The sequence below is a fragment of the Cyprinus carpio genome, chromosome A21, assembly GCF_018340385.1.
Source record: "Cyprinus carpio isolate SPL01 chromosome A21, ASM1834038v1, whole genome shotgun sequence".
NCBI lineage: Eukaryota > Metazoa > Chordata > Actinopteri > Cypriniformes > Cyprinidae > Cyprinus > Cyprinus carpio.
This window is the reverse complement of record NC_056592.1, coordinates 10,503,662-10,519,430: the sequence shown is the minus strand read 5'-3', so window position 1 is coordinate 10,519,430 and position 15,769 is coordinate 10,503,662. Positions and strand designations below refer to the sequence as shown.

At 37.6% G+C, this 15,769-nt stretch overlaps 1 protein-coding gene and 2 pseudogenes across 1 annotated transcript; 2 read left to right on the top strand and 1 right to left on the bottom strand.

The window, feature by feature from the left end:
• Window positions 1–2,122: 2,122 nt before the first annotated feature.
• On the top strand, window positions 2,123–4,711 carry LOC109046296 (annotated as a pseudogene).
• A 901-nt stretch (window positions 4,712–5,612) lies between these two features.
• On the bottom strand, window positions 5,613–6,999 carry LOC109046062 (growth arrest and DNA damage-inducible protein GADD45 gamma-like). Its single transcript, XM_042778948.1, has 3 exons — window positions 6,772–6,999; window positions 6,452–6,659; window positions 5,613–6,333 (listed from the first exon to the last, which is right to left on the bottom strand). The coding sequence occupies exons 1-3, from the start codon at window positions 6,912–6,914 to the stop codon at window positions 6,220–6,222; spliced, it is 465 nt and encodes a 154-aa protein (XP_042634882.1). The 5' UTR covers window positions 6,915–6,999; the 3' UTR covers window positions 5,613–6,219.
• Window positions 7,000–8,903: 1,904 nt separating this feature from the next.
• Window positions 8,904–11,256, top strand: LOC109046063 (annotated as a pseudogene).
• The last annotated feature ends 4,513 nt before the right edge of the window (window positions 11,257–15,769 follow it).

Here is a 15,769-nt window from a genome sequence, read left to right as displayed (position 1 = left end):
AAATATATTGAATGGTTCTGTTTGTGTCTCCATAAACTCCAGTTCATTCAGGAGGAGAAAAACAAAGACATTGAGGCTCTGCGTCAGAGGGTGAGAGAGCTGGAACAGCAGAGCCTTCACGGATTGATGGACTCTCGTCTAAAGAGGAGAAAAAACGAAGACTTATTTTGATCTGACTCTTGATACGTGAGGGCCATTATTCAAATGTTTGATAGTTGTACTTATTTTAAAACACCTTTCCCACAGAATATGTTCAAAATGTTTTTAAATTACATTCTGTTTTGTTCTTAATTTCAGTGTACCTGTTTTTTGTCTTTCCATTATAATAAGTGAACATTTATAAACAAATAGCTGTGAAGACTGCTACATGAGAGGTCATTCAGAAGGGGAGGATATGGCAGGTGACATGGACTTCCAGGAGATTACGGCCTGAGTGCTCTTGCATTTGTTCGGGACACCTGTAAACACAACTGCCATTTTCCAGATAAAGCTTGTAATCTCATCAACAGAGATGGCTGGTAATTCTGTGCCTTCTTCAGGAACACACACATGCACATGCTCACAATACACAAAGGAATTGCCTTACAACCTCAAATATTAGGAAAATGCTGATTCATTCAGAGAATCTGACTATTAAAATTAATTACAAGTACAGTTTAAATCACAAAAAAATATATTTAAAATAATTTATTCCATGCAGACATTATTGCATACAACATAGTTATTTTAGTAATATATAATTGAGTAAATTAGAGTTTTTATTCATATTTTAAAGAAGCTTTTTTTCAGTTTGCATTTTATTAAAATTTTTAGTAAATTTGTTATGTGTGCTTCTGTCATTTTAATTTTTATTTCAGCTTTAGTTCAGTTTTAAGTCATTTTAATACTTTAAAATTTACATAATTACATTTTTTTTGTTTTTTATTATTTAATTTTTTTTTTTTTTTTTTTATCTATATTAAGTAATAATAAAAAAAAATTTGATAGTTTTAGTTAATGCTAACAAGACTAAACATTACGACATATTTTGAACTTATTCGGAAGAGAATAAAAGCAGATATTATACTCAGAAGAAAACAGCATCCAGTGTCATGCTCACGAGCAGCACACATGCTCTCCAGAATGAGAATGTAAAGCCTCATCATTCACACTGAGAGGCTAGCGGACTAGTAATAATCATATGAGCCAAACCCCTTTATGTGGTCCTGCAGTAATCTCATTAGTAATGCTGTTACATAACATCTGATCCTACGCTGTATAGTCAGAGATCAGCCTCATTAAGATCAATGACAATCATGTCTCTAGTCTTCTGACCTTCTTTATGATTGTGTGTATCCCACCAGATTAAACATGACATATCTCCCACGAGTGCTTTAAAAGAATCAGTGGTGCACATGTTTGCTGGTTATTCACCCTCCTTTGGCTGCGGTTCTTGGCTTTTGTTCATCACAGGCATCGTCTAGGACAGTGGGGAGAATTAAGGTAACTCTAAATAAAGCTGGCAGATTAGGAAACATGATACCAGCATGTTCTCTCTCACTTTGAAAGAGTCATGGACAGAGAGAGCTGAAGACTTCCCTGGAGACAGGAAGACTATCCGGGAGAAACCACATCAATGATTTTTATTCATGCAGTTACAGAAGAGGACAGTTAAAATGAATGCCTGTGTGATGGTCATACATTACCTTAACAAAAACCTAATGTAACTGTTTTTTTTTTTTATCTGTAAAAGAAGTTAAATATTATCATATGACTTTAGAAACTCAATATGAACATGTGGACATATTCTTTGACTTCTAATCCTATAACAAAGAAAAGCAGCCATGCATTGGTCTTCTACAAGAGCACAGCGGTAAGGTCATTTATTTTACATGCTAATGTTATTTATACATTTAGAGTCAACAGAGTGCAATTTACATGCTTGTTAACTTCTACAATAAACAATATAAATAATTAATAATCTTACATAAAACTTTTTATTTATACGATTAATGTTAGTGTGGGCTGTAATTAAATGTTCATGCCAGCTAAAAATGTTCATTCTGATTGTTAAAGAACTATGGTTTTAATTGATTCATTTACTCACTGCCAGGTTGTTCCAATGATTTTCTTTCTTCTGCTGGTAACAATTGACTTCCATAGTATGGGAAAAAAATGATGATGACAGAATTTTCATTTTTGGTTGAACTATCCCTTTAAGATTGCATATTATGGAGTTATTCCTCAATCAGGAACAAGCATATATTAGAATATTTATATAAGATATTTTGATATATTAAAATATTTTCACAGTAATCGACATGCTATGCATAAAAATATTGTGAACTGTAGCTAATGTTCCTCTTGGTTACTGTTGGTTCCTGTTTTTCAGCCTTAAGCAGCTGCAAAATGCCTGCAAGGGCAAGCCTGGTGTCGCCGCAGGTGCATCGGCACAACTTACACTCTGACGGACAGCTCAGAATGTGGGTCAGAGCCGGAAGAGGATGCAGACCCTTCCAAACATCTAACACCCCTGGAAAAGTTAACGCTGGAAATGTGCAATGACGAAGATATCATAAAGGAACTGACGGTGGGCAGAAGGGTGGGCTTCTACAAGGTCCGCGGTCAGATCGGCTGTGGAAACTTTTCGAAGGTCAAACTGGCCATCCATGCCCTCACCAAAGGTAAAAGAGATTTAGCATAATCTAACTGGTTTTGAATAAACACTTGCCTTTTTGAATCTAGGTTAGGAAATGGTAAATGTAGGTCAGAATTAAGAAAGTAACAGGATTTATGTGTAATGACCTCATCCTGATTTTATTCCACATGCATTTCCTGTAGACAAGGTTGCCATTAAGATCATGGATAAGATGAGGCTCGATCTGCAGACCCAGAGGATGCTGTCTAGAGAAATCTCCAACATGGAGAGCTTGTATCACCCAAACCTATTGCAGCTCTATGAGGTACTGGAGACACCAAGTCGGTTGTACCTGGTTTTGGAGTTCGCCGGAGGAGGAGATCTCCACACCAGAATCAGCTCCGGAGGAAAACTCTCTGACCAAGAAAGCAAGATTGTATTCGCCCAAATCCTGTCAGCTGTTAAATACATGGTTAGGCCTTCTATGTCAATAATATATCACTTTTTAAAGTCTAGATTATAGAAAACACACCAATAGCAAGTCATAATAAGTACAGTAAAATTGTTAAATGGGTTAGTGACATGATGCTCTTTTTTATCCAGATCTATTACATTTACATTTACATTTAGTCATTTAGCAAACGCTTTTATCTAAAGCGACTTACAAATGAGGACGATGGAAGCAATCAAAATCAACAAAAGAGCAATGCATATATTTAATGGTATAAAGTTTTTCAAAACCATATAAAACCAACATAAAAAAGATTTCTAAGGTTTTTTAAACTAGATTTTTAACAGATTTTTGACCCAAATCATTTTACTCAGTGGATGAGAATGTTTAACTGACGACAGTTTCTTGAATTTATATATCTGTGTTCATTTTAGCATGAGAACAACATCATCCATCGTGATCTGAAGGCAGAAAATGTTCTTTATACAACCAACTCCTGCATAAAAGTAGCTGATTTTGGCTTCAGCACGAGGGTCAACAATCGCAACCAAGCCCTAGACACCTTTTGCGGTTCTCCTCCTTATGCAGCTCCAGAACTCTTCAAAGATGAGTCTTACCTCGGGCCACCTGTGGATGTGTGGGCAATGGGCGTCCTACTTTTTTTCATGGTGACTGGCACATTGCCTTTCCGCGCTGACACTGTGGCCAAGTTGCGCCAAAGCGTGCTGGAGGGTGCCTACGTCCTGCCAACCTGGGTATCAGCTCCATGTCAGCGGCTGATCAGGGGGATCTTGAAGCCAGAACCTTCAGAGCGATGCGCACTAGACCAGATGCTGGGCTGCGAGTGGCTGCTGCCAGTAGAACTCTTCCGGCCTATTCCTCCATTATACCAGCTCAACCCCATCCATCTAATAGAGGCCGGCCCAGGGGAGTTAGACAGAGACCAGGAAGAAGTAAAAGGTATCCTGGAGAAACTGGGATTCACTCAGGAACATATTCTCAATAACCAAGGAAAGCGTATCCGCAGTCCCGTTACAGGGGTTTACCGCATACTACTGCACAGAGTTAAAAAAAACAATGGAGCCGAGTCTGCGCCTATTATCAGTGGAGTCGTCAAAGATCCTAAAAGAGACAGTCTCCGTGCCTACAGGAACCTACGACACTCCTCAAAACTGTGTGTGTTTCTTAAAGGCATAGTTCAACCCTTTTATTCAGTCTTTTTCTCAATTGTCCAATGAAAGTCAATGGGGTCCAAAACAATACTTGACCACAATGACTTCCATTGCATATGTTCAAAACAACAATGCAACATTTTAAAAAATATCTTCTTTTCATGTTTCACAGAATAAAGAAGGTACAGATTTGGGATAACATGAGGGTGAAAACATTAGGAAAGTTTTAATTTTGGGGCAAACAAACCATTTACAAACTTGCATATTACTGTGGGAGTTACTGTGGCATTACTGATTATCACTTGTAGCACAAATAATTTAATAGATCGAATTAGCAGAAACTATGTGCTAATTCAGTACTTTTAAAATAGTTCCCTTTTGCACAAGAAATTTTACTTAATTGTCAGTGGCTTAACTTATGTAATAGCCTATTTATGTTTCAGTCAGCCAGCTTTTTTATTTTTGCAAATAAAAACGTATAACATTTGTCTGATTTTACTGCTTTCCTCCGTTTTTTGTGTACAAACTTTCACTAAATAGCCCTACATATTCAGTGTAGAGGCTTTCTGTGCGTTCACTAAAGTCCCTCTCTCAGTGCTGAGAGCTGCAGCAATCCGTGCAGAAGCCACGGGCGGTTTGTAAACAATACAGCAACTGACAGGGAGCCATAAGAGTGCCAGCCCAACACTCACCCCCGCCACACCGCCTTCACCTCCCATCTGCGCCACTTGGCAGATGGAGTAGCGTTGTGGCTCAGACATCTGCCGAGGTAACAATGAATTCCTTGTGCTGGGGCCCCCAATTTAACGGGACAGCGCGTTTACTATTATGCTGTAGCTATACACATGCAGATCACCAGCGGCTGCAGATGGCAGCTGACACTATATGCTGCCCCCAATCCAGAGTTACTTAAGAATGAAAACTTTAGGAATGGACATTATTCACCAAAGACGTCATTTTACGTTTTGGGAATGAAAACAAGGCTGGGGGATAAGCGTGCAGTGAGTTATTAAGATACTGAGTCTACTTTAAACGTCTTTCTCGAGCATAACCTATGTCACTAGGAAATTGATGCATTCTGCAATGCCGTGTCAGCTGAGCAAGATATAGCCTACAACAATACAACTCAGCTACTGAACGTCGATCCCCCACAGCCTCGTTTTCATTCTCGAAATATAGCCTAAATATATCCATGACATATGCTACCAGCTATGGTGTGTGAATGTGTTATGAATGCAATTAAAATGTTTTGCATCTGCTGAAAAGTGTGAAAATGGTGAAATTGTTGTTTTTTTTTAATATTTTTTTTTTTTGTGTTTTGTGTTTTTTATAATGTGAAATTTTTGTTGTGAAGTGTGTGAAATATTTTTTATAGTTTTCTTACATATCCAATATTTCTAAAGGGAAACCTTCAGGGATTTTTAAGTTAGTTTTATTTTTTATTTACTTTTTTTTATTTTATGTCATATTAATATTTCTAAAGTGAAACCTTTAGAGAATAAGACAATTCTGGAAAGTGGAAAGCACATTGCCGACAATAAGGTACGTTATATTGGCCGGCAATTACATTTTTAAAAATGTCCGAAATGTTAAAGTCCATTTTTAAAAACGTTGCTTCGACGCACCGCCGCGTCCTCTGCGTGTCCAACGCATGCGATATTTGCTCTGTGGAACAGAGGCAAAACTCGCTTCTCCTTCCTCTCCAAACCTCATCCGCACAAAGAATGAGGGCCATTGTGTCGCTCTCGTGGCATACCTGACCTCATTCACATAAAAAATGAGGATCATCTTGGCATGGACGGGACGAGGAACGACGTAGAACCGCGAGGGCCACTCGGGCCTGCCTCGCGCTGCCTGGACGGTTCAGCCTCCTCAGGAGCATCCAGGGATGTGGAAACATCAGCATCCTTGCTTCAAAGGATGAGTCGAGTATTCCTCAAGGTTTACAGCATCTCAACAGAGAAGAGTAAAGCTCCAGATCAACGCTCGGGCAGAGTGATCTCAGGAACCCACTCGTTATAGCTGCGACTTTCTTCACAGAACAGGTGAAGCTTCTCCAGAGCTGGATCCTCCCAGGAGTCCTCAGCTGGTTTCTGTTGTGATGAAAAAAAAAATGCAAATTTAGCTTGGCATCCAAAACGTTGCAAATGCATAAATATAGTTTCTGCTTTGGCTAATGAGTGTAAACTATTTTCTTTTGCGCATACATACCGTGATAAGAACGCAGTGAGCATCCTCAAATTGTTCAGCATTGTCACCAACAATCTCAGAAAGACGTTGCATGTCATTCACACTGACGATGCTGATGTCGTTGTCGAAACAGAAGGCTTGGATGAGAGTGAAGTGGATTTGGAGAGCGATATCGCACTCAAACTCCTCATCCATCGCCAGGACGCAGAAAGACACGCTGTCTGGGTCACTGAAATACAAGGAAAGGCAAATTATAAGCACAACTTGTACTGCTAAATCAGTCGAGAAAAGCTTGATAAAAGCTGTTGCATGAAGGAAGAAACAATGGACAGCATACTCACACATTCATAACTTTGGCAGATTCGTAAACGCCAATGGTAAGGCAGTCGTTCGCTTTGGAAGAAACCAAAACTTCTTCCAGTGCTTTTCCAGTGCACTGAGCTCTCTCGCTGGGCTTCTGGGTGACAACTTCCTCGAGAGTCATGATGATGCTGGTTTAGTAATTCCACAAGGAGCAGATAGCAGAGCTGAAGCTGGATGTAGTCCGAAAGGATTGGTGCTTTAACGGCGTGGGCTCGCAGGTTTTATACTCTCCGGCTCGTAGTGGCTATGAAAGAAGCGTCCTCTGATTGGTTCCTATGAATGGTGCATTGGTATGCTAATGGTATTGTCACACTCTGGCTCGTGGCAGATTGATGAGGGCTGTAATGACACTTTTTAAGACTTTCTGCATACTTCATCAAATTATTTTGATTTTTTCATTTTTATATTATAGAACCACATGCATTAATACAGCAGTATCTTAACTTTAGGCCTATTTTTTTTTTTTTTTTTTTTGATAGCCTATTAGTCTTTCACAAAAGCATATTTAATTATTTTGCAAAGTTTTGTGTGTTTTAGTAGCTGTAATAAAATGTTTTATTATCTCTCTAACCCCGGGCCAAACTGTTTAAAAGTAATATCTCCCTTCACTCTCAACACATTAGTGTATATTCTCTTTTTGAGCTATAATTGTTTGATTAAATATATAGTAGTTATTTAGCAATGTATTTAGTAAAATGATAATGAAGTATGTTACAGAGAATCCAATTACACTTCTATTTGTTGAATGCGTTTGCGTAAACCTTAGTATTTATATATATATATATATATATATATATATATATATATATATATATATATATATTTTTTATATTTTTTTTTTTTTTTTTTTAATGGTGAAAGTGAGCAAATGTGGATAAGGGGAACGCATCCCCCCGCCCTCAGCGCAAAAGACAGGTGGAGTGTGGCCATCTGTGGAAACGGCCCTATTGTGAGCTCAGAAACTTCTTTTATTAAAGGCCTTTACAAATGCAAATAAGATGCGCGTGCCATGACGCCCCGCTGCCCAATCTGGCCTGCTACGTCCACGGACCACGTGACCATAGGCAGCTTTCCAAATGTAGGCCATCCTGAAAATTTAGCAGTTTATATTCGTATGTTCTCCAAGTGCAGAAACATTCGCAGCCTTAACGCTATTAATGATGTGCGCATAAACGACTTGGTTTAAATCTGCGTTTATTTTTGTCATTTTGTTGACAGGTTTTAATAAAAATTAGGGGAAACAACACTATGTTATGAATCATGTAGAAACAGAATCACAGATCATTATGAATGCAAGCTTATATGGAAGGAAATATTTTGGTTTGTTTGTTTGAGAGGCTAAAGATAACAGGCTGACAATGACTGATGCAGGCCTATTGTTACCCCGCAGAACAGGAGCAGATGGAGAGGCCTCACTTTAGGATGCCCCCATTGGCCTCTCGCAGCCCAGCAGCGCATATTACTATTGTGTTCAAGTTTTTTTTTTTTTTTTTTTTTTTTTTTTTGTCTGGAGCGTAATTAGATTCGGTTGAAGTTTTCGTTATGAGGCTGCAGCAATAGGAAAAACTATGTAAAATTTTGTTTTACAAGTTTACGTTTTTTGCAAGTTAAGTTGCATGCAAACGATATAAATTATAGCTTAAAAATGTAAAAAGACACAATAATACAGAAAGTTCTATGGAGCGTAAATTTGTGCTTTATTTACACAGAGTACAAACAAGGAAAGAAAGAGAAATAACTGGTTTCAAATAGCAAAGACACTTGCAACGAATATAGATGCATTGTTCCAGTATCACATCTGCAGGCCGGGCATCCCTTCCCTGCCCCCCTTAGTGCGCGAGAGTGACAGGTGTTCCAAGGCAAACCTGCTCGAGCGCAAAGAAGACTAATCGAACAATTGCTTTTACTTTTAGTCTCTCCTGCAGCTGCAGATTAGGACAGTCATCTGTTACAAAGCCATTGCATTTTACTCTATATGACTTAGCTTTCATCAAAGGAATAAAAGTGAGCCAAAAGTTTGTTCAGAGGTGTTCAAGACGATTTTAATTAAAGTTATAAGCATATGAACTAAACAAATATAGGCCTAAAACTTACATGATTAGGTCATGATTCGAAATGCAATTAAAAATATTTATATCACGTTTATTATCGAAAGGCAACATAAAAAGTGTTTGTGTCTGCAGGCATTTATAGAAGTCTCAGTTGCTAAACACAGGAGAAATTTGCTCAGCTGATCCTTATCTTCCCCCATCAGCAGATGGGGAGTGTTTCCATAGCAAAAGAGAAGCACGTCCAGATGCCACGCGCCGCAAGTCCGGTCACCTTTGGGTATGCAAATTAGCCACGCGTATGTGATACAATCAGCATAGGTAATAAATAACCTTCAGCACATAAAATCAACCTCAGAAGTTGGATAAACTCATCCCCATCAGTGATAACCACATTATCCAGATTTTAATTTTAATAAAAAGGCTTGCTCGAACTATATTTCGATTGTCATTAATACATTATAAATAAACCCTTTTATTTTGCTTAACTCTTTTTTCTTTCTTTTTAGAAACAATTAGTACACGCCAAAACTAAAATGCATATGCCTAACTATTCGCAGATTGAGGAATGATGGAATGTATAGGCCTATGTTGGTTCACTCACTGTGCAGGCCTATTAATGGATTGTTTTGGTCAACGTCAAAATATATTTTAGGTTAAAATTTATAAGTTTATCGTTCTGAAACTGGTCAGCATTCGCCACCATCAGCCTTTTGCATTCACTAGTTCATAAAACAGTAAAAACATGTCAATGAACAATATTTATTTAAAAACAATAGTAAAATGCTTATGTATTTTCGCAAAACGTGAACTTTTCATGACAGCTACCCATCAACATGTGCGTATTTCTTCTGAGTTTGTTGAATTTATGCCACGTCTTTTGTGTAGAATAAGTTGGTGTATTTAATTAGGACAAAAGTGAAAGGATCAGAGTTTGATCCTTTCTTACTGTTCTATAGATGTCAAGCATGTCTAAAGGCACGAGCCTTGGATACGTCCTTTTCTTTCTTGTTCAGAACAGCCAATCAGAACGCGGGGTGCAAACGCGTGCCACTATCCCACTATAAGTACTGGTCGCGTGTCCGCTAGAAACTCAACATATTTCGCTCCGCTCGAGCCTCTACTACTTCAAACACAGCTACTTCCTACTTTAATCCAAACCAAGATGGTGAATGAAGGAAAATCTCTGTCCGAAGCCCTGCTGTCTGCCAAGGCGGAGGGTCGCCTCACTGTTGGCGTCTATGAATGCGCAAAAATAATGAACGTGTAAGTTTCTTCTTCCATGCGATAATCCATTTCCTGTCTATTTAACCATGTCATTATGCTGCAGTGCAGGTTAATTCATTTCAAACCTACTTTTGTTTTCACAGGGATCCTGATCGTGTGTCTTTCTGCCTGTTGGCCACTGATGACTTTGAGTGCGACATCGCTCTCCAGATCCATTTTACTCTGATCCAAGCGTTTTGCTTTGACAACGACATCAGCATCGTCAGAGTAAACGACCTGAAACGTCTCAATGCTCTTGTTGGTACCAAGGGTCAACTCGAGGACGCTCATTGTGTCCTTATAACGGTGAGAACATGTTCATATCTAACATTTAAGTGCAAGATTGCAAGTTAATTTGTGTCAAGACTTGTTTTTTTTTTTTTAAACCTTCTGCTTTGTTTTAACAGAACCCAGCTGAGGACTCCTGGGAGGATCCAGCTCTGGAGAAGCTTCACCTGTTCTGTGAAGAAAGTCGCAGCTATAACGAGTGGGTTCCTGAGATCACTCTGCCCGAGCGTTGATCTGGAGCTTTACTCTTCTCTGTTGAGATGCTGTAAGCCTTGAGGAATACTCGACTCATCCTTTGAAGCAAGGATGCTGATGTTTCCACATCCCTGGATGCTCCTGAGGAGGCTGAAACCGTCCAGGCAGCGCGAGGCAGGCCCGAGTGGCCCTCGCGGTTCTACGTCGTTCCTCGTCCCGTCCATGCCAAGATGATTCTCATTCTTTATGTGAATGAGGTCAGGTATGCCACGAGAGCGACACAATGGCCCTCATTCTTTGTGCGGATGAGGTTTGGAGAGGAAGGAGAAGCGAGTTTTGCCTCTGTTCCACAGAGCAAATATCGCATGCGTTGGACACGCAGAGGACGCGGCGGTGCGTCGAAGCAACGTTTCTAAAAATGGACTTTAACATCTCGGACATTTTTAAAAATGTAATTGCTGCACAATATAACGTACTTTATTGTCGGCAATGTGCTTTCCACTTTCCAGAATCGTCTTATTCTCTAAAGGTTTCACTTTAGAAATGTTAAAATGACATAATAAATAAATAAAAAAAAACTAACTTAAACATCTCTAAAGGTTTAACTTTAGAAAAATGTGACTAAAAAATGAAGACAAAATATTTAAATATGTTCTTAAATAGACAAAGGAAATGGAAAAAAAAAGAAAAAAAATATGCTTTTTTTTTTTTTTTTTTTTTTTTTTTACTTTAGACCTTGTGTATGAGACAAACATGAATAAAAAATTGTTTAAATTAAACTTGTTTGTGCAGCAACTTATTTTTGTACATATCATGAAAACCACTGAGTCAGCAGGAAATTGTCAGTGACTTAACAGGCCTTGCATCTTTACTTGTTCTTCATCTTTTTACATTGTATGTGTTCTCAATTTTTATGTGAGTTGACTTTTATATTAAAACCTGACAGTGTGGTCTTCCCACAAAGGCCTAAATATTAAGATTACTTAGAATCTATACTTTTATCTCTAAATCAACCTGATTAGCCTTTCTTATGAAACTAACAATAACATAACAACATACGTTCCTCTTTTATATAGAAATTTTGACATTTACTCAACAGATGCACTTGCCAGAATGATGAGGCTCAATCGATCTAATCGGTAATGGGGGAAAAGCCTGATCTCACATATAAAAATGGAATTTTATAGTCTTAATTAACTCACCAAAGCATCTTTACTATAGAATTGGGAATGTAATTAAGAAAGAAATTTAGCTATTTAACAAATTACAGGCCAGGCTGAGCAAACATGATAAATACATTGTTAATATAGAAGTATTAAAACAATCAAGAGGCCCTAATGACATATTCAGGATCATGAGATGAAATATTTTCTTTGAACAACTTCAGAATAAAATAAATTAGGATTCCATGGCTTAATAACTCAATATTACCACTTAATACCTCAGACTGCTGGTGACATATAAGTGGTTGTTAGCTCTGTCTCCTGTTGTTGAATTTTTTTTTTTGTTGTTGTTGTTGTTGTTTGTTTGTTTAAACAGCTAAATAATCTTATATTATATATTTTTAACCAGTTGAAATGATTAAGTAAGAAGAACTGTTTTATGCAATTCAAAATTGTTTACTGAGCACATTGGATGAAAACTTTACACTAGTTTATACTTCATTGCTTTAAAGCTTGACATTTACTTTTTTTTACACATTAAACAAGTTAGGGTTTAAAGTGCATTGTTTATTCATACAATCTTTCATTGTTATACAAAATATTAGACAATAGTCTCATTAACCTCAGGCACATTGTTATAGAATATGTTTAAATTTAAACTTTTCCACAAGAGCAATAAATTGACTGTGACTATAAATGTGAATATAGTTTCTTTTGAAATGTGTCTGATTAACGGCAAAAGTAACATGACCCTAAATGAATCGTCAGCATATATTAGTGTTCTGATTCAAAAGAATCTATAATACTGACTGTGCTTCCTCCTGCATATATTGGTGAAGTGTGATTTCCTCTGCTTGGCTCAGATGACAGAACCTTCCTAACAACAGTGTCTGATTGGTTAAGAAAGTGCCATCTGGTCACCCTCCCACAGTTCCCCATACAATCTCAAACTTATTGTTATGCTGTCAAACAAGAAAGTAATTCAGTATTTGAGATTGTAGTATTTAGCACCTTATAGGTAATTGACATGCTGTCCATTGACTTTTAAAAACAAAATATCTATATTTTTTTAAATTTGAATGTTAATGAAAATATCCAATAACTCTTAGATCATTTTCCCCCATTTCTTTAATTTTTCCTCCTCCATTTTTACTTTTTACCTTTAAAATCTGGGGTGACAATTTTTTAAAAGTAAAAAAGAAATAATTCTATGAAGTCTCTCAAATAACATGAAGCCATAAAAACTGTACCATGTATAATATTGCAAGACTTAGCACAATTAGTTAGTTAACAGACTTAAACTTAGTTTGAAATAGATTTAGACTGAGCATTGCATGCAAGGTATCTGAAGTCATCTACTCTAATACTACACATTAAAATATTGCACATGATTGCAGCAGTTCTAAGATATAACCAAAAGTTATAAGCAACTGTTTCTCAATTTATCTCTTTTAATCAACTATACATTTAATATTTTTAATATTCAGAAACATATAATGACCTTGCCACAGAGTGCAGCTGAACTTGCATTACCCATGCAACTACCAAAATAATAAAAAGCCCCTGCAGAACAATACGTCAGCATGCAGGCGAGCTCCATTGTGCTCTTTCAGACAGCCAGCGCCTGCAGAATACAAATAAAGCCAAGCCCTTAAACCTAAAACCTACCCAGAGACTAGGCCACAAAAACCTGCTCCATCTGCTTTGCTGCATAATGAGCTGGAGTGAAGGGGCCTAGTAGGGGGAGGAGAGAAAGAGGGACAGGGCGGCCCTGTGCCTGGCACAAGCCAGTCACTATACAACCGTCACCCCCTCCACCACAGAGTGGCCCTCACAAAGACCTCCAATTGGGGCGTATTTCTACTGGTGGACCACTTTGGAGCACTCAGGGAGGGCCTACACATGATCCAGAGCTGAAGTCCGCTGTCACGTCCAGACACTGATTGATACAAGAGCATGCCGTCTGTGTGGATGAGTGCTGCTCAACATACACCCCCCCCAGCTGTCTTGGTCTGTAAAGGGCTTTAACTGCCTTATTATAATATTACATTATCCCTGTGGTCCTATCGCATGGCCTTTTCAGCCAAGCCTCATCCCCTCCTCCCAAAGTGGAGACACCCCAGGAACAGCAGCAGATGGTGGTGAAGGGTGAATTGGGAACGGTTCTCCTGTTGCCCAGGATACTGCCATTGGTATTTCTGTTGTCCCAACAAACACCTTATCAAGAACCAGCCCTGGGGTGATACAACATTTTGAGGGAGCAAACGGAGGAATGTCTTGATTGTGATGTCAACAAAATCAACAAGGTTTTTCATTAGCAATTCCGTTAAACAGCACACTTTTGCTATGCATGCATCACTTCATGTGTTCAAAATTAGATTTGTCAAAATGTATAAATTAGAAGTTTTTCATTTATGATGTTTTTGGAAGAATTTTGAAAAACATAAAAATTGTGGAATATTATTTAATATGATTTGATGCTCAAAAAACAAACAAACAAACAAACAAAACTTTTATTATGTTTTTGCTGCTTAACTTTTTTGTGGAAAGTGATATTTTGGAGTATATTATTTTTGAATTTTAAAATTTTTCATTCAGCAAGAATTCATTAAATTGATCAAAAGTGATAGTAAAAACATTTTCAATGTTATAAAAGGTTTTTTATTTCAACTAGATGCTATGCTTTTGCACTTTCTATTCATCAAAGAATCCTAAAAAAAAAAAAATCTTTCATGGTTTCCACAAAATATTAAGCAGCAAAAACAACATTTTTAACACTCATAATAATAGGAATTATTATTAATAATGATTTCTGAAGGATCACGCGACACTGAAGACTGGAGTAATGCTACTGAAAATTCAGCTTTGCCATCACAGAAATAAATACAAATTTTAAAACATAAAAATAGAAAACACTTTGGCAGTGATTTTTCACAATTTAACTATTACTGTATTATTATAATTTTTTTAATCAAATAAATGCAGCCTTGGTGAGCATAAGAGATGTCTTTCAAAATGATTAAAAAAATCTTAATTACTTCAAACTTTCCTAATTCATTCTGGTCATGTGTTGCCCTGGCAGGCTGGAAAGCAGGCCTGCAGGCTCCAGTCTGCAGTGTATGGTAATCACTCATTATGTGAGCCAGCTGTCTTTATGAACAGGGTCAGAAGGTCAGCCCTCCTGCCTAATGCTGACAGCCCCGCACGAGCGCCAGGGCCTCCACATCACCTGCTCAAACATTCAACTGCATGTGGAGCTTTAGCCTCAATAAATCTCATTTTGAATTAGCAGGCAACCCAAAATCCTAGCTTGATTTATATGGTAAAAGACAATGCAAATATTAAACTGTAGCATTTAAGTTTCAATATTTAAAAACTAATTAAGATGGCAGCAGGCGATTATTTACACTAAAGGTGGTCAAATTAGCTCAATTTTACAAGCAAATAATGTCAATAGTGTAAAGATGCTTGAAGCACAGCTCACACAGAAGTCACTTTCAAAACAAGTAGGTTTCTGTTGGTGAGCAACTTAAACCCGTTGCCAAATCTGCAAGGGGAAATCTTTCGCCCTCACACGAAATTCCAACTTGTGTGGATTCCGTACTGAAATAACTGGATTTTGCCGGTGAAAGTTCACTGAACAGTAAATGTGGCTGAAATTTATGTGCAAAAAAAGGTAGGTGCTAATTATACAGTGTAAACAGCAAGTATAAATAGCAACAAAATGCACTGCATCTTGTTTACACTAATTGCAAGTAGTGATATATGTGGTTAACACAAAGTATAAATAAGTAATATGCTATTTATAATAAAAGTAAAACATCAGAGAAACAGTGGGTGGAGTTAGTGGAAAAATCCCTTTGTCAGCAAGGTTGGCTATTTGCACTCAGTTAAAATTATTACAATTTTCAAAGCACTGAACTTCATGGCTTCAGTTAAAGGGACAATTCACCCAAATAAAAAAAAAAGAAAGAAAAAATTGTATTACCCATTGTATTACTTTCATTGTATAAGCA